This window comes from Curcuma longa, chromosome 20 (genome assembly GCF_044706935.1).
Source record: "Curcuma longa cultivar G26 ecotype Majalengka, Jawa Barat chromosome 20, ITB_CL_G26_1.1, whole genome shotgun sequence".
NCBI lineage: Eukaryota > Viridiplantae > Streptophyta > Magnoliopsida > Zingiberales > Zingiberaceae > Curcuma > Curcuma longa.
In genome coordinates this window covers 1,298,215-1,325,489 of record NC_133880.1, presented here as the reverse complement: position 1 = coordinate 1,325,489, position 27,275 = coordinate 1,298,215, and the positions used below count along the sequence as shown (strand labels likewise).

Here is a 27,275-nt window from a genome sequence, read left to right as displayed (position 1 = left end):
TCTTTACACTCGAACATTCTGATGCATAGAATATGATAAGAATTACAGTCAAATTCTCCCCTTAGGCTGTCTAAGGGGCACACGATGATTGCATGAGATTTTAGAGCTCCTTTCCATCACAATCACTCAACCTCTACTTCTTTCTACCGACTGCCAGTATTTTTAAAACCACACTGGCACTTGAACTAGTGAATCATCAGGACCATCGATCAGTGATTTTTCTAATTGAATTAGTACAACATCCAGTTCAATTGGAATTCCTTGAATTTTCTAAACCAGCCAGAATGACCAATGATTCCCGAGTTATTAATTCAACTGGATGATCCAATCTAGTTGAATCTCAAAAAACACTGCCCATTGCAACATCGACCTCATTTTTTTCTCTTCCTTCCTCTTTATGATCCTCCCCTCTCCACATCTTAGGGGACAGGTATGAGATAGACCAGATTGAAGTCCTTTGGTTCCAACATTAGGAGAGTTCTGTCATGATTCCTTCTCCTCCGTTATCAGAAATTGTTCTTTTTCAAAACCATCAACATGGAAACAACAAATTTGACAATGGACAAAGTTTCTTGGCCTTCTTTGTATTCAGGCTTTCTACACAGAATAATCAGGCTGTATAGATCAATTGAGACCAAGAAGCAACTTATGACTAAAGTTATTATTCCCCATTTTAACAGAAGAGTTGACACAAATACAAACTCCATTGAGAAAGTTCCGTTGGTATCTACAAATTTTAGTTTTAACCGACTCATCAGGCTGCATCTAAGCTGATGAGTTTCAACTATATGCATAAAGTAGGAAAAAGTCCCAATTGAGGCGCCATGAAGATGTATATAAAATAATAAGATCTGCATGCTCATCTACATCTTATGCAATAGAATATAGAAATAACAGAGATTAGAGAATATATTTACTGGCTTTCATCTTTTTTATTTGTTTTGCACATTATAGTCCTACACATAAAATTCTTGTTATTGACTGAAATTCAGTTCAAATAGGCCTCACCATCTATCCCCATTAATTGTGCATAGAATCCCATAGTTGAAGCTTCAAAATTAGTCTAACAGACTAATTACAACAAGAATAAACAAGCTGAGTCAAGCCGAGCTTAACTATGTTCAAGCTTGTTTCTTTTATTATCGAGCTTGAACTTCTTATCGAGCTTGTTCAAGCTTGTTTATTAAAAAATCAAATTGAATTCGAACCGAGCTCAAACTTTTTATGAAGCTCAACAAAATCGTTGTTGGCCTTATAAATCAGTAAAACATTAATCAAATGCATGAACCTTATATTATTATTTTTAATATATTATGAAGAATTTATGATTGTAAAATTTTATAAACTCCTTTTATGTATTTGAATAAAAAATTTAAAATAAATTTAAAATTAAGTTTTATACAAGTTAATAAGTTTATTCATAAATTATTTCATGAATATTAACGAATCGAGCTCACTGGTGTTCAAGCTTGTTTGTTTCATATATGCTTTTATCATTGAATGAACGAATCTTTATCAATCCAAACACCAAGCTTATTCATAAACATCTGATTCATTTACAGCCATTGCTAAGTCATTAAGATCATTTTAATCATATTAAGGAGTTTCTTTTCTCACTTGTTTAACTATGAAATCTATATTATTTGAACATGCCTATCATTTGAACATATTGTGATCTCCTTCGATAACTAATTTACACTAAATATGTTTTTACATCCATCCCAACCTTCTCGCCTCCACTACTTTAACTTTCTACACGTGTTAATTTTCTTCCCCACTACACTCTACAACTAATTTAGAAAAGTATGATGATTGTATCATAGCTATGCAATTTTCCATAGACTTAAGAATGCAACAGTTGATAAAACTCCATTTTAACCCTCTAGCCATTTTTCTATGGATGATAACATAATAGATGTAATTTTGACCAGCTTCCTTATATAGTTACAACTATTAATTATCTAATTAACCTCTTGAAGATATGGATAACTATTACCACTATATATATATATATATATAATTGATATTCTGCGCGCCTCTCGCGTGCGTGCCAGCCGATCCACCATCGATCACGCGTGATCGCACAGATCTGATCGTCCAAAAGTGGGAATGCACAACGCTTCTGCCGCCCGACCCCGCCGGTGTCTCGCCGCTACCGCCGCGCCGTCCGGCCACCCCCGGCCGCCGGACCGAGCCCGATCGACGCGCCACTCGTCGGCCGGTGTCGGATTCCGGTCGAAATCCAGCGCAATTTGGCCGGAAACGCCCACGCCGGCAGTGGCACGCGGCATTCCCGGCCAAATCGCGGCCGGAGACCGGCCGGGGAAGGACCGGGGTCGCCTGGCGCGTCGACCCCGGCCGGTCTCCGGCCGCGATTTGGCCGGGAATGCAGCGTGCCATTGCCGAACAGTGTTTTCCAGCCAAATTGCGCCGGATTCCGACCACAATCCGACGCCGGACGGCGCCGGCCGGAGCGCCGGCGGCGGGAAGCACCCGGTCCGAGGTCGGCTGTGTCGCATAGAATATCACCTCTGTATATATATATATATATATATATATATATATATATAGTCGCGCAGAATATCACCCCAGCATAGCCCGCCTATATATATATATATATTCCCGTTTTAGTTGTTGCTATTTTTAAGAGATTTGATAAGTTGTCTTTTCTTATTTTCTAGATGTGATATCATCTATAAGTGGGTTGTCCAATGCATTTTGATTAAGTTGAATAAAAATTTAGCCCTAATTTCCTGATAGTATTTGATTACCCAAAGTTATTGTTTGCACAAGTTCATACATCGCTTTTCACATGCTAACCATACGACACCTTCGAACCACTATCCGTATTGCTTGGACACTATCTTCCAATTATTGTTTGTACATGTGCATGACTTTCCACCTGTTGCTGTACGATATCTTCTAGTTATTGCCTGTACCATTCGTACAAGTCCGTACATAGAGAAATCCAAAATGGCCATGAAAACTGTTCCTTCTCCACAACATTTGACTTCACCTCTCATCAAACTTCCACTATCTCCAACCTCAGTGGAATGTTAGACGACAATTAAATCCTTATTACAAGTTACAAACTCAATGGGAACAATTATACACCAATGGTCCCAATCGATGATGATGTTGGAAAGAACTATTATTTATCTAATTAATTAATTCAATGAACAACAAAATAGGAGAAAATTTTCTTCTCTATGGGACAACGAGAGAAATCTAGGAACTAGTGAGGGAGATTTATTCAAATTAGGAGAATACTTCAGAGATGTTCGAGATAGAAACTATTCTACATGATTTGCAGTAAAGAGATTTGATGGTGACCCAACATTTCAATACTCTCTGTGTTATTGGCAGCAGGTTGATATGTGCAAAGAATATTCATGGAATTACCCTAAAGACAAAGTTAAGTATAGACAAATTATTGAAAAGAAAAGAATGTACAAATTTCTATTCGAGCTCAACAAAAACATTGATGAAGTTCAAGGAAGCATTTAGGGAATGAGGCCACAACTCAACCTTCAAGAAGCCTTTTCATAGGTTCAGAGAGAAGAAAGCATGAAAAAGGTGATGTTGGGGACTCCAACCGTAACACTTCAAGTGGAAAATTTGCCCTAGCTACTCGTGGGCCTCAGAATCAATTGAGAATTTACAGAAAAGGCAAAACTCATATTGTGAACATTGCCACAAGCTTAGTCACACCAAGGGAACATGCTAGAAGATTCACGGGAAACAAAATCATAGCAAACTCATATACTTATCCCACATGAGACCTAACATTAGCTACTCAATTAGTATGATAAGTCAATTTATGGGCAATCCAAATGAAAAACATATAAAGGCACTCTATAAGATCCTAAGATATTTAAAATTAACACCAAGGAATAACTTATATTTTGAGAAATCAATAAACAAAATCATTAAGATATATAGTGATGCTAATCGGGCAAGATTAGTAGTACATCAAAAATCTAACTTCCGACTACTGCACATATGTATGAGGAAATTTAGTTACATGGTGTAGCAAGAAAGAGTTGTGTCAAGAAGCAGTGTAGAAGCTGAATTTAGAGCAATGACACATAATGTATGTTAAGAGATGTAACTACAAAGACTCTTGAAGAACCTATAAAGAATATGAAGATATTCTGTGATAATTAGCCACCTATCACTATTAGTATTGCAAAGAACCCAATATATCATGATAGAATGAAGCACGTGGAGATTAATCGTCACTTTATAAACGAAAATATAGATGCGAGAATAATCAAGTTACTACATCTGCCAACTAGTCTTCAAACAAACATCACTGAGGCTCTACCAAAGAACTTTAAAGACTTACTCCAAGTAAGGCTTAATTAACATCTACAGCCCACCTTAAGGAAGAGTGTGGAATATTAAAGAAGATTCACACTTCCTTATATAATTATAGTTGTTAATTAGCTAATTAATCTCCTAAAAGATCCTTGACAATATATGGTAGTTATTACTCGATTCTCTTCCTATACATACATACATACATATATATATATATACATTAGTTGTTGCTATTTTTATAAGATTTGATAAGTTGTCTTTTCTTTTTTTCTCAATGTGGTATCATCTATAAGTACAAGATTGTACAATAGGTTTTAATTAAGTTGAATAAAAATTTAACTTCGATTTCTGCACAAAACATTTATAAAAGAGTAGAACACCGCTTAAAAAATAGGATCACAAACACTTACCTCCCAGATTTAGAGAAATGACCAGCACCAAGTTCACATTTAAACAATAGAGTATTGTTGTCAGTCTTCAATTCCCTGAGCTTGGCAACAAATTTTGCAGGTTCTGAGTACATTACGCGTGGATCTGTAAAAGTAGAAATGTTTAGAAGACATGATATGATGCAAGAACACTTGAGAACTAACACACATCACATTACCATTTAAACCAGCAGTAATAAGAATGTGTGGGTAGTGTTGTGCTTTTATCTGTAAAGATTGCATCAATGTTAGTATAACCTCAAAGGAAAACACAAAGGCCATGCAAATTATAGTTTCCTGGAAACATATGCATTACTGGATTCAGTTCTAGAGTTTAATAAGATGCACACATGCTGTTTGAAGGATTGGGATTTGGGAGGGAGTTTTTGAATAGATAAATAGTTGGACACCGCAGCTCAAGTAAATCAAACATGATTTACAAGGACAAATGTTCAGTCACCAGCTGCATTTTATATGAAAAAGCCAACCACTCAATCAGCTTCAGACTCTTTAGGCAACCACTTGAACAACAATTAGCATGTAGCTGGCTCACTAGCTCACTGATAACTAGTAATTTGACACATTATTTTGATTCATTTTTCGATGTTTTAATCCACTCGTACAATTTATTCACATTACTTATCATGTTTTATGAGCATTGGATTGTTTAGAGCTTTAATGCAAATATCTTCTAATTGATGTCCCTAATGCTTAATTTGATACATATTTTGTTTTGTAGGACATTTGAGGATAGGTGGTTCATCAATTTGAAGATGGTTCAATCCAAATCTGGTTCAATTTGAGAAGAGTTGGTTCAATCCCTCAAGAGATCCATGGTTCAACCAATCAATGGCTCAAGCATCAATGGTTCTTGATTTGGTTCAATTTTGGTCCAGTTCACAACTTAATGGTTGGCTCAATTTAAAGCATCAATGGTTCACATTCATCTAGCTTGGTTCAAGTTTTGGAACCGGTTCAACAAGGAAGAGGATTGATGCATCATGATTTGGTTCAATTTGGAGAGTCCGATTCACTTCAATCAAGCTCGACTCAATTGGGTGATTCAACTCAATCCGGATCCACTTCCACTTGACCTCATGGATCCAATCTTCATCCAAGGAAAGAAGAGCCAATCCATCCACGAGGGAAGCCCAACATCCAAAAAGCCCTAATGGATCTAATCAACAAAAGCTCAATCTTCACTCCTTAATGGATCAGATCTTAACCCATTCTTCCCATCAACCCAAAACCGGATCCATTAAGAAAGCTACAGTAACTTCATCCCAATTTGGCAGATCCCTCTCTCAACCTTTCACCTCCTCCTATCAACTTGAGAGCTTCCACTCCACCGCAACTCATCTTCCTTCTTCTCCACCGCCAACCACCACAAACAACCTCCACCTTCACCTCTCCTTCTCAGATTAGAGAGGAGAGCCCCACTTCCCCATCCATCATCCTCCATCTCTTCTCTTCAGAATTAGAAGAGAAGAGCTCCATCTTCCATCCACCTCCCTTCTTCGGATTAGAAGAAGAGTCCATTCCATCTCCGACGACATTCCCCTAGCTCAATCGGATTAGAGAGAGCTCGGCTTCTTCACCAAGCTACGGGATTATGGAGTTTGATCCATCCACATCCCATCATCGTCCGGCGACGCCCTAACGGCCCCTTCACCTCTCCTCTTCAGATTAGAAGAGGAGAGTTCATTCCTCCAGCCATTGTCCATCCGATAGAGGGAGAAGCATTCATCCGATGTGTTGGGTTGATTTCTTTGTGTGTGGTTATTTCTTCATGTGTTAATTGTTGATAGTTGATATGTTCTTGTGTGTTGAATGTTTGTAATCAAATTGACCTTCCATGTTTAAGATTGCATGTATCTAGGTTTCATTGATTTGCGCCCACCATGTGTTCGATGAAATGTGTCTTCTAATAACTAGGCTTTAGTTTTGCATTTTCTTTAGTTTAAATTCTTACAATGCTTTGTTAGTTGAATGCTTTCTATTTCTATTATGTTTGTGTTCTTCATTTGGATGCAATTAAATAGATTAGATTAGGTTTTGTTGCATGCTTAGTTTCGTTAAATGTCTTACTTTATGTTGCCTTTAATTCCCTTGCAATTGTTTATGTTAGATTAGATTTTCATTATTTGCATTGCTTTTCATTTGTTAGGTTTAGTTTCAAAATCTAAATCTCCATTAAAAACATCAAAAACCCAAGCATGAAACAATCCTAAGATCTATTATATTATCAGGCAAAGTAACACAGACTGCTACCTAATTAGTTAAGACAATAAAATTTCAAGTCTTCAACCTACAATGTGTAAGAGCTAGGTGCATGCTAACTCGAGTGTGTGGCTCGAAAGCTAAAAGTAAACCAACGCACGTTTGTCTACAATTGTTAGCTCAATGGAAAAATAGAAAGATGAACCACAAAAATAGAATACAAGCATACAACACCCTACTCTACGGCCTAGAGTCCTATCGCAATCACCACTATCTTTTTCCTTTTTCCGGACACCTTCCAAAGATGAGAAATCTCTTATAATACATGTTCTTATAAACAACACAAAAAAGAATACAAATGATACAAATGAAGAAAATACAATGGACATAAATAATTTTACAAAAGAATCTTTGTTTTGTTCGCTTTCTTGTTACTTTTGATTGCTTCTCGAAGGTTATGGAATGTAGTAGCACTCGCCCGCGAACTCTAAAGCATTAATGTGTCCAAATTTTGATGAAACCCTCTTTTATAGGGTCGTTGTTTGTGACTAAATGTCGCTCATCAATCGACTACTTGCACTTTATCAGTCGATTGATCTCTCAAAATTCAAACATTGTTCTGACTATATCTATTCAACGGCTCCTTCCAGCTCAGCATCCTGACTACTAGTCGACTACATGTCTCTTTACCAGTCGATTGGCCTTCATTAATCGACTATCAGAATCGACTATAAAATATTTTACGATATCTCAAAATGAGCCTAGTCGACTGCATTAGTTGATTATATCATCAATCAATTGCACCAATCAACTGTTGGATCGGGTTGGACCGGCTAGAGGGGGGTAAATAGACGGTTTAAGTAAGGCAGTAGAATAGACACTCCTTTTCTTAAAAAAAACTTGGTTGCAACTCGGTCGTTGCTTCCAAAGCAATTGACGCTCAAACAAAACTCCTCTAGGCAGAGAAGCCTTTACAATTGTAGCAGAGAGACTTAGAGAGAATGACAAAAAGTAATTGATGATCTAACTCTAAAACTCTAAGTCTATTTATAGCCCAAAAGAATAGATATAGATCATTGATCGTAGATGAACTTTCTCTTGGCCGTTGATCCATTGATGCGATCCTAACCGTTGATCGGAGATAGGCTTGATCGTAGCCGTTGAGTAAATAAGGATAAACTTTATCTTTAATAAAAGATAAAGAGAATTATCCTTAATAAAAAAAAATAAGTATTTATCTTTTATATGATAAAAGATAAATTTTATTATTTTTTCTTCTTTTTCCAACCGCCACGTCCAAACGGTCCAAGTCTAAGTCTTCTTCTCTGGTCAACGTCAACGGTCAAAGTCAACAGTCAACAGTTAAAGTCAATAGTTTGACTTTTGTTGACTTTTTGTAGAATTTTCAATTGGATGATTTCTGGCCAACCGGAGTTAGGCTCACCCGAACCCGACTCCGGCCTTTTGCCCCTCGAGCGTGCTTCCTCCCGGCTTCTCGTCCCTCGGACTTCGCGCATGTCCTTCTCGCTCCACCGGTGTACTCTTCTGTAGCTTCCGCATCCCTCGGATTGCACCGAGCCCGTCGGCTCACTTCCCTGCGCAACCCTTCTCGTTCGCTACGTCTTACGCTCGACTTCCTCCGTACCTAAGTTCCTGTACACTTAGCAGAGGGATTAGAACAACACAGGACCTAACTTCACTTGGTTGATCACATCAAAACTAACCAGGACACCAACATCAACTGTATCATCGGTCGACTTGGAACTCTTATTAGTGAACTACTCATACCACAAACTTAATTAAACTCCAAATTTATATTTTTAGATTCATCAATCAACTAGAAATCCTATATCAACCGATTGTCCATACCACAAACCTGTCAAAACCCTAAATTTGTGATTTTAGGTTTATCAGTGGACTGATTCCTTAGCTCTAGCTATACAAAGGCTAACACCTCACATTGCCTAGTATCCGATTGACTTCAACATATCAAGACTTACCTTACCTAACCTCATCGCTAAGACTTCCACACTTGCCTAAAATTTACTTCTCTAGGACTTCCACAAGCATCCGGTCAACATTGACCTATCAAAACTTGACCATTGCCAAACATATGGACTTTCATTCATATGTCTAACATCCAATCTTCTGTAACCTATTAGGACTTCAACCATATGTCTAATATTCAATCCTCCATAACTTGTCAAGACTTCCCTTCTCATACCTAACATCCAATCATGTATGACTTGTTAGGACTTCACCTCTTATACCTAACTTCTAATTCTCCATGACCTATTAGGACTTCACTCATTGTCAAGTGTTCAGTTAACCGTGGACCCACTTGACTTCTTGCTCAACTGTCAAACATATTGATTAAACATCGAAACTCAATTCGAGTTTAGTCAACTTTTACCAGAGGTTGATTGCACCAATAAAAAAATCTTGGTTGACCCAACAAATCAATTCAAAAAGGAATAAATCGGAACCTTTAGGGTTCCCTTAGGAAGAGGGAGAAGGTTGTGGTTCATCAATAGCCAGAGAGTTATAGAATCTACATATCTTTCCTCTCAATTCTCCTACATTTTATTTTTTTAACTTTGATCAAAACTTCTTTTGGTGGCATCTATGGCTCTCTTCACTTTGTTGATGACAGCGGCAGCTCAGGTTGTCTATGGCCAGATGGCAACTTCAGAAGCTCTTGGTTTACTAGTTTCCACAACTTCAAAGTTCTTAATTTATTCTTTAGTATATTCTTTCATTTTCTTTAACAATTTGTTTGCAACCAATTTGATTGGAAAAGTGGAATTCCGTAATGGAAAAGAATTCTTATCAATCCTAATTCCAATCCTTAACAATGAATTCAGTTGAGAAATGAGAACTGAAATTCCATTTCCTATGTTTTGAATGATAGAATTGGCTTGGTATTATACTATAGAATTTTTCGGTAACATGATTTGTAGAGAAATCTTGAACATCCCAAATTTTTGCATTAATTGTATTGATTTCCATCATTTAGTCTTCAAACATCTGATACAATATTAGAAACAGATAATTTCATAAACGTTATGGTACAAAAAAACTGAGGATTTACATGTTTACTTGACATGTGGTATTAGTTTCGAATATCTCAAACTCATAACTCATAACAGATGTTTAAAGACAAAAGTCTCAATCTGATTAATTAACAAAATTGTGATGATGATGATGTAGCATCTATCTAAACATCGGAAAAGAGCCAGCAATAATGAAAAATACCAACTGAAGTGCAAAATGTTCAGCACTTACATTATCAACTGGAGAATATGATTTCATATAGAAGTAGAATTCTTCCTTCCGTGGATCACCCCATTCCTATACCAAGCATCAAAACTTTCTAAGGTAATTGATGGATAAAAACAACATTACTAATGCTAAACATTAAAGTTAGACAAACACAATAATTTTTTTACACCAACGAGAAGGTATAGACAAAAAATCTCAAAAGAGAGTGGGATAAGAACATCTAAAATAGAACAAATTTAGTGTAGTAAATCATGTCTCACTCATATATTTTTTTTATAATATTAAAAATTAAACAAAATAAACAACTAAAATAAAACAAACAAAAAAGAGAGCATGTTAATTATATCAAAATTAGAAGGCACTAATAATTATAATTAGCAGTGGGTAGGGATACTATTTCCAATATAATAACTTCTAAAAGAAATGTTGACATGGATACCAAGGAAGGATTCCAGTAGCATCTACTAATATTACCAAAAACATTGTGAAAATACTTCTCCGAGAAGGTTTTTTTCTGCATTTTGTGACCCTTTTCTAATGATCCATGCAAATGAACAAGAAGTTTATAAAAGAAGTATGACCAAAGAGAAAATTAACAAAGAGATTAATCAGAAGCAAATTATCAAATGGCCTAAGCATTGAAAAATACAAATAACAATACCTCCCATTCAGATGTGGTCAATGGGATTGTTGGGTCAAGCATAGTAGTCACCACGTCAACAAAGGGCACTCCACCTATGGCTACCTTGAATAAATCAGGCCGCATGTTCACAACCGCTCCAATCAGCAACCCACCTGCACTTCTTCCATTGATGCATAGTTTTTCTTTTGAACAATAGTTATTTTCTATCAAGTACTCTGCACAAGCGATGAAATCAGTGAAGGTATTTTTCTTCTTCAATAACTTCCCATTCTCATACCACTGCCTTCCCATTTCACCACCTCCACGTATGTGAGCTATTGCAAATACAATACCCCTGTCGACCAAAGACAACCTTGATGCCTTGAAGTAGGGATCTATACATACCTGAAAATTCACAAAACATTCAACAATCTAAACACAAAAATGTCTCACTTGACAACTAGAATAACCACAAACAGCCATATTAAATAATTGAATCATATCAAAGTGATCATCAGCCAATAAATTGGCATAATATAAACCAACAGTAAGAAAAACAGTCCAGCATGTAAATTATATACTCATTTCAAATATAATCTAAAAAGCATACAACAAAGTTGTTATCAGTGCTACCTTCCACAGAAAGTGGACTTGTCCAAACGTCTAACATTCTTAAAGGAGATAAAACAATCGTGCATAGTACAGATCCTCAGCAATCTCTGAAAGTTTTTGTAATGGATAAGAGAAATAATCCAGTAACAGGATATCAAGAGTAGATGAACATAAAGAATATAGCAAGGATAGCAAGTAGCATAGTTAATGAATAAAATAACTAGCTATACTACAAGTACTATTGTGAAATGGAACCAAATCATAAAACAGAATTATGTAAATCTATAATAGCAGTGAGAAGTCATCATTATCATTCAAAGATTATTTCATAAATCGCGAACAAAATACCTAGAGATTTATATGATTTCCTTTTAGAAAGCAGGTAGTTACCTCATACGAACCATATCCATACAGCAGCATTGGGTCACTTCCATCAAGCTTTACACAATCTTTTCTATATAAAAGCGAAATAGGAATATGGGTACCATCTGAAGCAACTGCCCATTTCCTTTCAGTCACATAATTTGATGCATCAAAGCCACCCAACACCTGTAGATAGTAGATGAAAGGCTCTTTGTGATAACTAGGGAACACGTTGCATAAATAGAAGCAGAAAAAAAAATGAAAACAGGTTCCCATTTGCTTAATACGACTAGCAAATTGCAGAATAAAAAGCAGGACTACAACACGGACAACAAAGGTTCATCTAGAAACTAAGATACAAGTAGTGAATCTATGTGAGCCTAAAAATACACAAACTTCAATATTCTTTGTGATCAGAGAAAAATAATGAAAAACCACAACCATAGGTCACAATACAAGCTTTCAGTTTATTCAGAAAAATATGAAAGGAGCCACAGAAAAGGCACAAGAATGCTTCCACAGAAATATTCCTACAAGTTTTAATACCATTATTTGTTTTAGAAGAGATAAAAGGAGATTGCTACTTTGTCATCATAGGTTTTATCAAAAGTTTTTGTTTTGAACAAAAAAGCATAGAAACAAATTACATCAGAGAAAAGACAAGTAGTCAAACCCTTGCTACATCCGAGTTTTCCATAAGTTAATTATTTGTTAGGTAATCATAATTAATAATCCAATTTTAATTATCTGTAATCATTGTTGGCATAGATAGGTTTAAAGCATCATTCCTTGGCAAAGTTTTGATCCTTGGCAAAACAGTTTCAATATAATGCACTGCCGCCAACACTCAGTCAACATACTTCAAAGCATGCTTGCTACATCCGAGTTTTCCATAAGTTAATTATTTGTTAGGTAATCATAATTAATAATCCAATTTTAATTATCTGCATTGTTGGCATAGATCAAGGTTTAAAGCATCATTCCTTGGCAAAGTTTTGATCATTGGCAAAACAGTTTCAATATAATGCACTGCCGCCAACACTCAGTCAACATCCTTCAAAGCATGCAAAGAATTTACTCAGATGAATTTTAATTATAATGCCCTTCAACTTAACTAGTTTACCTCCAAATACATGCCAATAGAAATTAGAAAATCAATAAAATATAAGTAACTCAACTAATAATTATATCTTACAAATGCGAAAATAATTGTGGTTCATCAATCAGAAGCATTGGTTCTTGTAGCATTCTAATGAGATCATGGTTTAAAATCTCAAGCCGTATCGGAGTTTTATTTATGACTGAAACGATACGATTTCGATACCATATCATGGCGTGTTATGTCGATATGGCTTGGGTATTTTTTAAATATAAAGTATATTAATTAGAAATGAAAATTAATATAAATATTAAAAAATAAATTTTTTAAAAAGAAAAAATATATAGGATTGATAAATAAACAAACAAACACTTTATTATATATTTTTAAAATTAAATAAATAAAATATATATTAAATTAATAAAATAATTTTATTAGGATTTAATTAAATATATTTAGATTATCTCTACTATACGTAGGAATTGATTGAAATTATTAATATAAATTTAAATAGTTTGATTATTTCCCTCGGCGAAAAAAACACCCCCTCCTCTCCCGCAAACCCTGACACCTCCGTGGAGGGCGGGGTGATAACTAGCATTTTGACATATTATTCTGGCTCTTATACTCGACGTTTTTATCATCTCGTATAGTTTATTTGCATTACTTATCATGTTTTACGAGCATTGAATTGCTTAGAACTTTAATGCAAATATCTCCTAATTGATCACCCTAATGATTAATTTGATACATGCTTTATTTTATAGGATAATTCAAGGTCAGTTCATCATCCAAAAGCCTGTTCACTTGAAGCCATCAATTTGGTTCATTTGATTTGGTTCAACTTGAGTCTAGATCACAATTGGAGAAGGGGTTCATCCAATTCAATCTCCATTCAAGAAGGGAGCCCAATCCAAGAGACTCAATTCATTTAAGTCTAATTCATCCATGAAGAAAGAATTTGGATCCAAGAAGTCCTAAAATCTGGATCCATAAAGGAAGTTAAAGCCCGATCCACATCTCCCCAATTCAAGCCAAATCCGGATCTTCTCTTCATCTAAACAGGTTCAAGCCTCCAAAATCCGGATCTGAATAAAAGAACGGATCGGCACAGTACTCTTCCTTTGGGGGGATTGCGATCTCGGTGGCCTCTCCATACCGCACCTCCTCACTGCTGGTTCCTCCACCATCGACGCCATCCATCAGAGGTCAAGGGGATTGTCCTTCCTCCAACGATCTTATTCTCCTTGAGCTCTCAGACGCGAGCTTCCTTATCCATCCTGACGCCAGCTACTCTTCTCCTCACCAACCGCACGTCATTGCCTCAAGCGGAAGCAAGGGGATTTCCCTACTTCATAAACAACTGGCCATCATCCACCAAGCCAAAGCCATCGCCGACGAGTTAAGGGGTTTCCCTTCTCCGATCGCACACTAGCTTCACCCAACCAACCCTCTCTATTTCATCCACTGTCGGCCACCAAAAAAAGGGGATTCCCTTCTTCAACAACCGACCACTTTATTCAACATCTTCACGCAAACAGAACAGAAAAAGGAGTTTCCCTTCTCTACTCCACTCCAACCAACCATTTCTACAAATCCGGCAACAACTTCACCTCCATTCCGCAACCCACATCAAGATCCGGCCATCTCTGATCACAGCAACACTTCATCATCCAGCCATCTCTGATCGCAGCACCATCTTCATCCGCGAGATTGGTTTACTTCTGTGACATGTTGATTGTTTACATGAGTTTTTATAGTTGATTGTAGTTGAATTGAGTTCCATGTTTAAGATTGCATGTATTAGGTTTGAGTTGATGATGAATTTCCCCAAACACTACTTTGAGTTGATTTGATCTGGATTGGTTCACTTCTTTGATGTGTTGCTTGTTTACTTTGATGTGTTGATGGTTTGTATGAATTCTTGTTGAATGCTTGTAATTGATTTGCTTCGCATGATTAGGTTTTCATGTATTAGTTTGGAATTGGATGATGCATGCCACATGTTTAATGAAATGCCCCTTACATGTTTGTTACTTAATTAATGCAATTCTTGGTGTCAGCTTTCTTGTCGTGCTTATTCTGTTGAGCGTTTTATGTTTGAGTCATTCATTTGGATGCAATTTGGTTGAATTAGATTAGGTTTTGTTAAGTGCTTTAGGTTTCATTAGATGCTATGTGTTTTCGTTAATTCATTGCAATTGTAGCTTAGGTTAGATTATGATGTCTTTCAATTGTTAGTCTTAGAATTAAATCAAAACCCAAACCTCATGTCTGAATAAAATTGATCTTGAGATTTATCATGCATTGGTTACATTCGTTGGAAGACGACCCGAGTTACTCTATACTACATTTGTGTAGAGGGATTCGGTATTATTTTGAATTAGTAATTGTATCATGATAATGTGATGTATCAATTTTGGCGTTGTTGTCGGGGAGTGTAGCAGTGTTTGATAATCTTAGGATGTTTTTCTGTTTTTACACAAATTTAGAGAAAAAAATTTGTCAAGTGCTTTAACATTCATATATCCATATGTTTTATCTTGTAAGTTGCATGTGTCTTTTGATCTAGTTTGCTAGTGGTTTAAGATAAGAGTAGGAACTTTCTTTTGTGTGCGAACATGGATGCTTATTCTCAGCAGTATGGAAGCAGAATGGAGAGTCAGTTGGATGAGATAACTTTTCTCCTTAAACAGTACGTTAGGAACCAATCTCAACAACTCAATTCAACCATGTAACAAGTGCAAGCAACAAACACTTGTGAACATCAGTTCTATCAACCTGAACATCAGTTCTATCAGCCTGAACATCAATATTACCAACTTGAAGCTCAGTACTACCAATCTCAACCTCATTACTATCAGCCTGAACCTCAATCTCAACCGCATTTAGGTATAACCCACTGTATAATACCTATAATTCTAATTGGATGGATCATTCACATTTCAAGTATGAGGATGCACAAAGTTGGATTGCTGAGCAATAACCAAGATATCAGAGTTCACTTGGAGTTCAAGATGCACAAAGTCAGATTACTGAGCAATATCCAACATATCAGAGTCCACTTGGAGTTCAGGATGACTCGATGTCCGCCTAGTCACAGTCATTTCAACATATCGAGCCAACTCCATAGGGCACATTCCAAGACTACAATGTAAAAACTCCGGCTCTCATTAAAACAGATACCTAAATGCAGATACTAAAGGAGCTTAAGCAACAAATAAATTTGCAACGGCATAGAACTGAAGCAACATTATAGAATTATCAGATATATATGTATCAAATTACATCAGCCATTAGTCAGATGCTAGCACAAGGCTCCAGTCAACTTTCCTTGTAGTCGCTTTCTAATGATATCGACGTGCCGAGTAGATGAATTGTGGAGTTGGTGATTATCCTATTTTGAATTCTACTGCTCTACAAGACTCCTTTATTTCTTTATGTTGCGATGATAACATTGTAAATGTTGTAAATTTTGATGTTGTTATTGATGCATGTGAAATTTTAGATGAAAATATTATTGTTGCAGAGATTGAGTGTGTTAATAATGAGGTATGCAGAGCTTTGGATAGAATTATTGACAATGTTGAGTGTGTTGATGGTGATGTTGCTTGTAAAATTCTTAATGAAATTGTTGATATCCCAGATATTGAGGATGATTATATTCGTGTATTGCTAGCTTCTGCTGCTTGTGGTGGTGTTATAAATGAATGTGCAAAGACTATAGATGTTGCATGTGATGATGGAGTTATAGATGATGCAAATATTGATGATATTGTTGATGCATTTACTCTTGCTTGTGATATTGTTGTAGATGTGATTGATGATGATGATGAATATGGAAGTGTAAGGACTTATGCAGTGGAGACAATACCCTAAAAATCACTTCCTTCAGTTGTGCAACCACATGATCTACCATTAGAGCCTCTTTCTGAGCACTTCAGCCATTGCAATGCTTCAAGTATCTCCCATTGTTCTATGGTTAATATGTGTGCTCATCTTTTAGAAAATTTTATGGAGGTATCTGTAGTTGATTTTATTAGATGTGATTCATATTTGGATACGTGTTTAGGTAAGATGGATATTGTTTTAGCTCTTCTTTACCCCACATACATGTGGGAGGTGTGTTCTTTCCCTGGCCTTGCAGGTTCTTACAGGCCCCTACACTGGATAGTTCTACTAAACCACCTCCAACCGGTAGGAATCAAAGAGCAAATGATAGAGGAAATAGTGCTCGGCTTAGCTCGAAACATTCCACTCCCGAGTTGGATCCTACATTTGAACTGTCTTCAACCACCTAGGAGAACTTTCGAGGGGACGATGATGGAGGGAGAGGCACATAATGATTACATGAAGAAGACTCTCTCTACCACTCGGACCATCCCACTATCAGCTTAGTTTCTACTTCTGAATCGCCTTCAACCGTCAAGACCTTAGGGAAGTCCGTTCTTTTCTTTTTCTTGCTTTTCTTTATTTTTGTACATGTGTGTTTGCTTTGCTTTGTTGCATTGGTTGCTTTGCTTTCTGTTGTTTCATTTAGCTTAGTTATGTTTAGATCTCCCAACGTGTTCTCTTGTAATGCTTTGAAAATTGTAAAAACTTGTTTAGTTTGACTGTCGAGTTTTTAGATTCTATGACATGATTGGATACTTTGCTTGCACTTTATTGGTTAGTGTGGTGATGAACTCTATCTTGATAGATTAAGTTTGATATTTCTATTTACCTAGTGAGGATCTTAGCCATGCTTCTATATCCTCTTGGATGTGTGATTGCATGCATGACATTTGACACTTTAGAATTTGCTTTGTTTCTTTTCGAAATTACAGTAACATAGATTGCATGCATGTGATGAAGGCAATCTTTCTTGTTTATCTTTTGGTTTCTCCCCTTACTTTGCTATTGTTGTCGGTGAACATTCCACTTGAACATCCATGGTTCATTGTATTTCTCATGTCATATTTCTTCATTGTCATTATATTTTCATTGTTATATCTTTATTGGTTTGTTCCTGCCCCTATCATGTGATGAGAGTATGGTTTTGAAATCATGATGAGTTACATGTGTGGTTTTTGTAAGGATAGTTTTTTTAGTATTGATTTTGTCTCGAGACGGACAAATTTTAAGTGTGGGGGGAGATATATGTGTGGGCAGATGATGTTGTGGGGATAGATATGGAAAGAATGATTGTTGACAAAAATTTCTCTCTATGAATTCAAAAAAAAACTCTTTGAACTCAAAGGAAACAAAGAGAGAGAAAAGAAAAAAAATGTTATTTTGACACTTTGGTTGTGAATAAAAAGAGAGAAGAGAAAAAAATAATAAAAAAAAAGTCATTGTTGAGTTAATGATGGAGTGCGCAAAGGAAGTTGAGAAGTTGGAGTAAACTTGTGCTATATCATTTGATTGTTCTCATCATGTTTATCATTCCATTACTCCCCTGTTCTTTTTGTTTTCTCTTCATGTACACATCCTTGTTTCTTTAGCCCTATTACGTTCCTGACTAAGTCCTTCTAATTTTTGCTTGATTATGTTTACAGTAATGGAGAAGTAGGAAATAAACAAGCATATGATAGTGTAATTTGTTAATGAGTAGCATTGAGGGTAAACTCCATCTTTATACATGCTTTTAAGAGCAAGAGCATAACTACTTACCTTGTGAGGCTTTATCATTCTTACATTATTCAAGTTGATTGAAATCACCATTCTTGTTGACTTGTGTAGAAATTGGACTTATGAATGTTGTGCTTCTTATAAAATTTGATGGTCCTAAGTAATCTGCTTTTACTATCTTTGAAATATTGTTAGAGAATTACATACGAGATGACTTTTTAGTTATTTTCTAATTTTGTTTACTTGCCTAAGATGTGCAAGAATAAGTGTGGGAGAATTTGATAATTAACATTTAACATATTATTCTGGCTCTTATATTCAACGTTTTTATCATCTCGTAAGGTTTATTTGCATTCTTATCATATTTTACGAGCATTAGATTGTTTAGAACTTTAATGCAAATATCTCCTAATTGATCGCCCTAATGCTTAATTTGATACACACTTTATTTTGTAGGAAATTTAAGGGTTCAGTTCATCATCCAAAAGTCGGTTCACTTGAAGCCATCAATTTGGTTCATTTGATTTGGTTCACAATTGGAGAAGGGGTTCATCCAACCCAATCTCCATTCAAGAAGGGAGCTCAATCCAAGAGGCCCAATTCATTTAAGTCCAATTCATCCGTGAAGAAAGAATTTGGATCCAAGAAGTCCTAAAACCTGGATCTATAAAGGGAGTTAAAGCTCGATCCACATCTCCCCAATTCAAGACGGATTCAGATCTCCTCCTCATCTAAATGGGTTCAAGCATCCAAAATCCGGATCTAAACAGAAGAAGGGAACGGCACAGTACTCTTCCTTTGAGGGGATCGCGATCTCAATGGCCTCTCCATACCGCATCTCCTCACCATCAGCACCTCCACCACCGACGCAATCCACCGGAGGTCAAGGGGATTGCCCTTCCTCCGACGATCTATTCTCCTTGAGCTCTCGATCGCGAACTTCCTTATCCCGGCTACACTTCTCATCGACCGTCTTCCACCAAGCGCCACCGCCGACGAGTACCCTTCTCCGATCGCACACTAGCTTCACCCAACCGACCCTCTTTATTTCATCCACCGCACCCACCATTGCCTCCTCACCATCAGCACCTCCACCACCGACGCAATCCACCAGAGGTCAAGGGGATTGCCCTTCCCTCTATTCTCCTTGAGCTCTCGATCGCGAACATCCATCCGACACCGGCTACACTTCTTCCCACCAAGCCGAAGCCACCGCCGACGAGTTAAGGGGTTTCCCTTCTCCGATCGCACACTAGCTTCACCCAACCGACCCTCTTTATTTCATCCACCGCCGCCCACCAAAGAAATGGGATTCCCTTCTTCAACAACCGACCACTTCATTCAACATCTTCACGCGGGCAAAATAGAGAAAGGTGGTTCCCTTCTCTACTCCACTCTGATCATCCATTTCTACAGCTCTGGTGACAACTTCACCTCCATTCCGCAACCCACATCAAGATCCAACCATCTCTGATCACAACAGCACTTCATCATCCGGCCATCTTTGATCGCAGCACCATCTTCATCCAGGAGATTGGTTTACTTTTATGACATATTGATTGTTTACATGAGTTTTTATGGTTGATTATAGTTGAATTGAGTTCCATGTTTAAGATTGCATGTATTGCGTTTGAGTTGATTAATGCTTGCAAAGTGTTCGATGAATTTCCCCAAACGATACTTTGAGTTGATTCGATCTAGATTGGTTCACTTCTTTGATGTGTTGATTGTTTACTTTGATGTGTTGATGGTTTGTATGAATTCTTGTTGAATGCTTGTAATTAATTTGCTTCCCATGATTAGGTTTTCATGTATTAGTTTGGAATTGGATGATGCATCTCACATGTTTGATGAAATGCCCCTTAACATGTTTGTAACATAGTTATTGCAATTATTGGCATTAGTTTTCTTGTCATGCTTATTCTGTTGAGTGCTTTATGTTTGAGTCATTCATTTGGATGTGATTTGGTTGAATTAGATTAGATTTTGTTAAGTGCTTTAGGTTTCATTAGATGCTATGTGTTTTCGTTAATTCATTGCAATTGTAGATTAAGATGTCTTTTAATTGTTAGTCTTAGAATTAAATCAAAACTCAAATCTCATGTCTGAATAAAATTGATCCTAAGATTTATCATGCATTGGCTACATTCGTTAGGAGATTATCCGAGTTACTCTATATTGCATTAGTATAGAGGAGTTCGGTATTAATTTGAATATCACGAGGCTTGTGCGATGCCTCCACGGCGACCACAAGGCCTCGTGCCAAGAGTGCGGGTCGGCAAGGGAACGAAATATTTTCCCCGTTTCGATTGACACAGCACGAGATTTTAATTCATGAATGAAATGAGTCTCATAATTTTCCAATATTAGATTAAATAATGCTAACATCTGGTATCGAAATTGATTTCTCGATCTCTTTAAATATATCTCAATTAAAGAATGCATCTCTATTTCTCTGACTCATTCCTTCTCTATAATACTGTTGGTGATCCAATTAGTATTTGGTACTACCCTTCTTCCCCTTTGGTCTTTTTTTTAATAGTGTTTCAGCTCCCCTCTATGATCAATGGAATCAAAGGATGGACCTAAGAAAAGGATCTTCCTATCAGGATCTTCCTATCACAATCGATACTGCATGAGACAGCACAATGACCTTTACCTATGTGGACTCGACATGAAAATTAGTCGGCAGCAGAACAATAAGTTTCGACTGTGTTGATCCATACTGAAAGACACTTGAAATCATGGCATGGATAGCTCTTGTTCAATTCCATATTATAAAATTAGTTTAGAATTAAATAACAAATCATTGATCCAATCCAATTGAAATACTTGAACATTTCCAAGTATTATTCTAACTAACTTAAGCAATACCAGAAGTCAGTTACTTCTTCAGAGCTCCAATTCAATTCTACACCTTGATGATGTTCATATATTCCGTTAGAAGTGCAATAATGAGAACCTGAATCAAAATACTTCAAAAAGGTTTTATCTTGCTTAAATATTTATGTTCCTCATCTTTCACTAATTTAGTTGTCATTAATAGTTGCTTCTACTTTTGTTTTCTTCTATAATAAAGAAAAATTGAGAAATATGAAAGAAATGTATTTCATAACTACTTATTCTGTTGTTTCAAGTATGAAGTTATACCACTTCTCACAAGTTTAAAGGTTGGAAATCAACTATCTCATTCTTCTGTCTCAGCCTATTTCAACAGTGTCAAAAAGAAAAGTTCTGTAGGACCCATGAATATCAGTCTATCCGATCAAAGATTGCCCTACAGTCTCTTGCTCATTTGATCCTAAGATAAAACATGTGGCAATCAAACATGTTTCTACTTGTCTAAAAAATGGAAAAAAAAAAACAAAAGGCAATCACAATTCTTCTTGAACAATTTCTAAAGCACCACTCTTAACCCACATTTGTAATGGCTAAATATGCACATGGCTTGCAATAACAAAATAATGAGAAAATAATAGCTCCATAAAAGAATCCTAGTTTATCCAATAAGAAACAATCATCTAGAAACAGACATTACCGTTTGAACTATACAAAAAGAGTGCACTACCTTTTCAATCTTCTTTAGAACAGAAACACCTGTCTTCATGTCAAAGTCATAGATAGACGGAGGAGTTCTCAGAGAACTATATGAAAATCGCAAAATGTTCGAGGAAAATTGTGATTCTTCAGCATCCGCTGAGTATACTGGGTCAATGAAATCAATTTTTCTACCATCTTGGAGTGCTCCAATTGCTTCCGTGATGGATGGAAGATTGTATACAGTTATTGTAGGTAAACCATTTTCACGCTCATAAACGACTATATGATTGATAAAAAGTTGAAAATCCTGTAATTTCACACTGAAATTTAAAAAAAAACTGAAGTTAAGCAAATTGTCTTTGATCTAATAAACAACTAGATGGAAAAAAGAAAAATCAAAAAGTAGAAAAGGAATATAAAAAGTGTACCACAGTAAAAAATTAATTTTATATATAAACTTAAGCACATTGCCAGAACCCAGAAGCACCATGAAGAAGCAATAATGTAATATCATATACAGCACAACAATGTCAAGTAACATTAGGTGCATAAAAACTTTGAATTGCTAAATTAGCCAACCTCAATGTCGACACTCTACAATAGCATAACTACAAAATCTTGTCACCGCAACTGTTTCAGCAATACCATAAGGTCATCTCTAATTGGATCAGGATATTAGTAGTCTTCCAGAAGGACAAGTGTAGCAATTCCAAAAGCAAACTCATAAAAACCAAACAATAGAATATGCTCTTTAGCTGCATCAACTTAAATAAGAAAATTGATAATTGGGATCGATTAATTGGAAACCATATAAATCTTCATACGTGTGTGAAAGAACACCATGTATCTAGTAGATCTCGAATGTTATTTGGCGTAAAAAGGTAAATGATGCACTTTTTCACTATAAAGCATTTGTTAATATCCTATTTGACATCCAGATAAGGAGAGACAACAAATTATCGACAAGTTGACTGTTTTATGTTAGAACAGTTGAATGCAACTTGACATACAAGTGAAGAAATATATGAAATGATGATTTCACAAATGTGATTATTAAAAAGTGTTCAAACATCCACAAAGAGTTGATTACACAAAATATCTATATTTCAAGATTTTAACAAATCACATTCAAGTACTTGACAAGGATATGACAATCAATAAATATAGTAAGATTACAATTCTGACAAATAACCCAATCTTGTTCGATTTTGTAACAAATCCATTATATGTTAACTCTTCATCCACTCTTTGTTATATAGATAACATGCAATCCCAATATGGAAAAAATAAAAATCAAATGGCATGTCACCACACTTGCCAGAGTTGGTAGTTATATCCTATAAGGGTAATATTATATAACTTTAGTTTCACAATGCGGGGTCCTGAAGAAAGGTTGGACTACATTAGATCTATTATACATAGCCTTACCATGCATTGCAAGAGTCTAGTTCCGCGACTCGAACCTGTAACCACAAAGTCACACAGTAACAATTTTACTGTTATGTCAAGGCTCCCCTTCTAATTTGTAATAAATATTTTTTTCATATTTTTTTAACTACATTATTAGAAAGTTTTTTATTTCCATCTTTACAGATCTAAGATTTTGATTTATTTTATATTTATTCAACTTATTCTTATTTTAATAAATTTGTAAATTTTATAAATGTATTCCTTAAACTAATAATATTTATACTACCCCCACTCACATGATGACAAACTCTATATGTTACATTTGACCATTAAATCATCCAAAATTCTTGTTTACATTCCAAAATCTTATTTTCACCGGAATACACATGACCGTAATCTTTCCGGTCCATGCTTGTCTTTCATTCTATCTTTGAAAAATATTATAAATAATACTATGAAAATATGAGGGAAAATATTTATCCTAGATATATCATTATTATATATTTTCTAAGAAATAATATTTATATTTAAAAAATATATATTCTATTTATGCAATAAAATACTAAATAGTTTGATTGTATATTAACATTAGTATATAAATATGTAAATTATATAATAACAGCATACAAAATTAAACACAAAACATGATATTGTAATTTAATAGAAGTATGAAAACTAAAATAATTTATTGTGAAATATGCACATTTATAAAATATGTATAATACTGAAAAGAACATATAAGATACAAATGAACACACAAGTATTAAAATATATTTTCTAAGAAATAATATTTATAATTAACAAAAATATATTCTATTTATGCAATAAAAATACAAAATAGTTTGATTGTATATTAAAATTAGTATATAAATATGTAAATTATATATAACAGCATACAAAATTAAACACAAAACATGATATTGTGATTTAATAGAAGTATGAAAACTAAAATAGTTTATTGTGAAATATGCACATTTACAAAATATGTATAATATTGAAAAGAACCGAAAGATACAAATGAACACACAAGTATTAAAAAAAGTTCTACCAAGTGGATCTATGCTACAATTACATTTACTTGAATTTAAGTAAAGAAACATGGATCATCAAAAGAAACTAAGATTAGCGCATGGAACACAAAACAAAAATCAGCAATTAGTCTTAACAATTACCTTTCTCTGTGAGGAAGCAGAATTGTCGTTTCATTTACATTGTCTACTGGACAAACAAGTAGCTCTGAGTTGTAAAACTCATTACTTCTCCTCTTGATAAAGAAATGATTTCCTCGATGACTAGCTGATGTATCAATCCCGGAAACACGAGGTGTTAAAGACACAAGGCCACTTTCTAGTTTTAAGATATTGAGATAGAAGAGGAACCGCGTAGTTTTGCTTTCAGAAGCTATAAACAAATATTGCTTGCTTTCAGAGGCTTGGAGATCAAGAGAAAAGGTGTCATCCTTTTCATGATAGAGGCAAACATCATTAGACTGATCACTTTCGAGTTTGTGAAGCCAAGCCTGATAAAATGCTAGAATATGAGAATCAAAATTTTAAAAGCACTTGTAAATCTAGCTTTCCCTCAAAAACATCTAACCATAGTTCATATGAATACAAACTAACACCCTAGTTTAGTCTGTATGGCAAAGGTGAGAATTAGCATATGATGGCAATGCCACATCCCCTGAACAAGTTGTAATTTAACTTCTTGTAGGAAAAGATAATGCTAGAGACCACTAAATTGGAAAGGGAAAAAAAAGTTGTCATAGAAAAAATTAAATAGAAGGCTAAATAGAGAAAACCAAACAAAAGACTAAATAGAGAAATCATCATTATCAACCATTGTACTTGTCCCAAATATTTAGGGCAGCTACAATGGTCTTATCCCTCAATCAAAATGCAAGACTATATAACTAACAATATTCCCCTTTTGTAATTCATTGGCTCAAATTTTCTTGTATTTTCCACTTTAATCTAATCAACTCTTTTAACTAGCAAATCTACTAGTTGCCTTTGAATATGGCCATACCATCTTAATGTACCTTATTTCGTTTTATTGAGAGTTAAAGCTACAACTAATTGCACCAAATACTAATATTGTTTTATTTTATCTTCTCTAGTATCCCAGGATATTCATCTTGAAATTTTCATCTCTGCTACATCAATCTCTTGTGTATTATTTTCTAATAACCCAATACTCTAGTCCTTTAGTATAACATGTTATACTACTAACTTAAAAAAGTTTTTCCTTTTATCCTAAAGGGAACATAACGATCATACAAGATTTCAAAGGTTCCTCTTTATTTCAACCACCCACTCTTAATCCTATTAATACTAGGATGAAAATCAAGAGCTAATACAACAAGCATTGATACTGATATAGGTATGTTATAATCTGGAACTTTTGTGATTCCAGACACATTTACGTTGGGTAAAGTAATCATTCATACTAATCAAGGCAAATACTTTTGCCAATTCAGGTCGGTGCAAGTATTTGAATGTATTGTGTTTTCTGGTCAATGCTAGAGGTGTCAACTATATGTGTTTGTGTTGAGCACAACGGGATGCATGATGACTAGTAAGAAGTCAGGTCAGTCTCAGACCAAATTAGTCGAGATCTTGCATAGCATGAGCCTCACCAAAGTCAAGTTGAGTCGAGAACAATTAGTGCCATTCAAGTTTTTAAATATTTGATTTTTCTAAAATATTTTAAAATTTTCTTTAAAATAATTTAAAAAGTAAATTGATATTGAATATAATTAAAAGTATTTAATATTAATAATTGGTATTAATAAATTGTAGAAGAAAATATTTGTAGCTAGTATTTAATATTCTATTAAACATTATTAAAAGCATTTAATATTTATAATTAGTATTAATAAATTATAAAAGAAAATATTTGAGTAGGCTTAGACGACTAGCCATGCAAGGCCCAATCCCATGTCGGGTTGGGCACAACCAATTCAAAACCTAGACCCATGAGACCATCGCCCAACACGAACCTGCACTTGGTGTCACACCCAACCCAACCCATTTGCGTTTGCGCCAAGCACAGCCCAAATGTGTCAATCAAACCATGGGTGACTAGCCCAATTGACACCTTTGTCAATGCCAATTGTTTATTTAGTGTATAAAATTTATAATTTTCTTTTGCTATTGATATTTAGTTAATATAGTTGTTAAATAAGTTGATCATAAGATTTATTTAATTGAGAGTTGTCCAGGCTTTAATTAATTGTGTTTTATATTTATCATTAGTATACATACCTGTTTAATCCAAACATAAACCCAATTTGTTTAACACAATGGATCAAAATCTCCAACCTATATATGATTCATTTATAAACAAGTTAACCAATCTAATTAAATGAATTATACAAGTCAAAAAGGAATCATGTGACATGATTCATTGAACTAAATGGGTCTTAAAAGGTTTGCATGACATGACCGGTTAAAAACCAACAAATTTAAAATAGGACCAGCCATGGTGGAGTTTATTCACCAAGGGTGGAGTTACAAACTACATACTAAATTATTTTTTATTATACAAATTCATAAAATATAATTTATATGATCTTATGTTATAATTAATAGGATATTAACTTATGTATTAGAATATATATTTATAACATATAGATTAACTAATATAATAATCAAATATGTATATATTTATAAATAAGTCATAAATGGGTTGACTCATTTATAACTCAATCCATTTATTTGTGATCATAAATGGAACCTCATTATAAACCAAACATGTTTAGCTT

General features: G+C 35.1%; 1 protein-coding gene across 1 annotated transcript in view; it reads right to left on the bottom strand.

Annotated features, from left to right (window-relative positions):
* Positions 1 to 27,275, bottom strand: part of LOC141813134 (uncharacterized) — a 31,319-nt gene that overhangs the window by 533 nt on the left and 3,511 nt on the right. The window contains exons 4-10 of the mRNA XM_074701042.1: positions 24,682 to 25,028; positions 22,128 to 22,419; positions 11,878 to 12,036; positions 10,915 to 11,280; positions 10,257 to 10,322; positions 4,931 to 4,979; positions 4,734 to 4,857 (exon numbers count right to left, since the gene is read on the bottom strand). Of these exons, the coding sequence (XP_074557143.1) occupies positions 4,734 to 4,857; positions 4,931 to 4,979; positions 10,257 to 10,322; positions 10,915 to 11,280; positions 11,878 to 12,036; positions 22,128 to 22,419; positions 24,682 to 25,028 (1,403 nt within the window). The remainder of the gene's footprint in view (positions 1 to 4,733; positions 4,858 to 4,930; positions 4,980 to 10,256; positions 10,323 to 10,914; positions 11,281 to 11,877; positions 12,037 to 22,127; positions 22,420 to 24,681; positions 25,029 to 27,275) is intronic.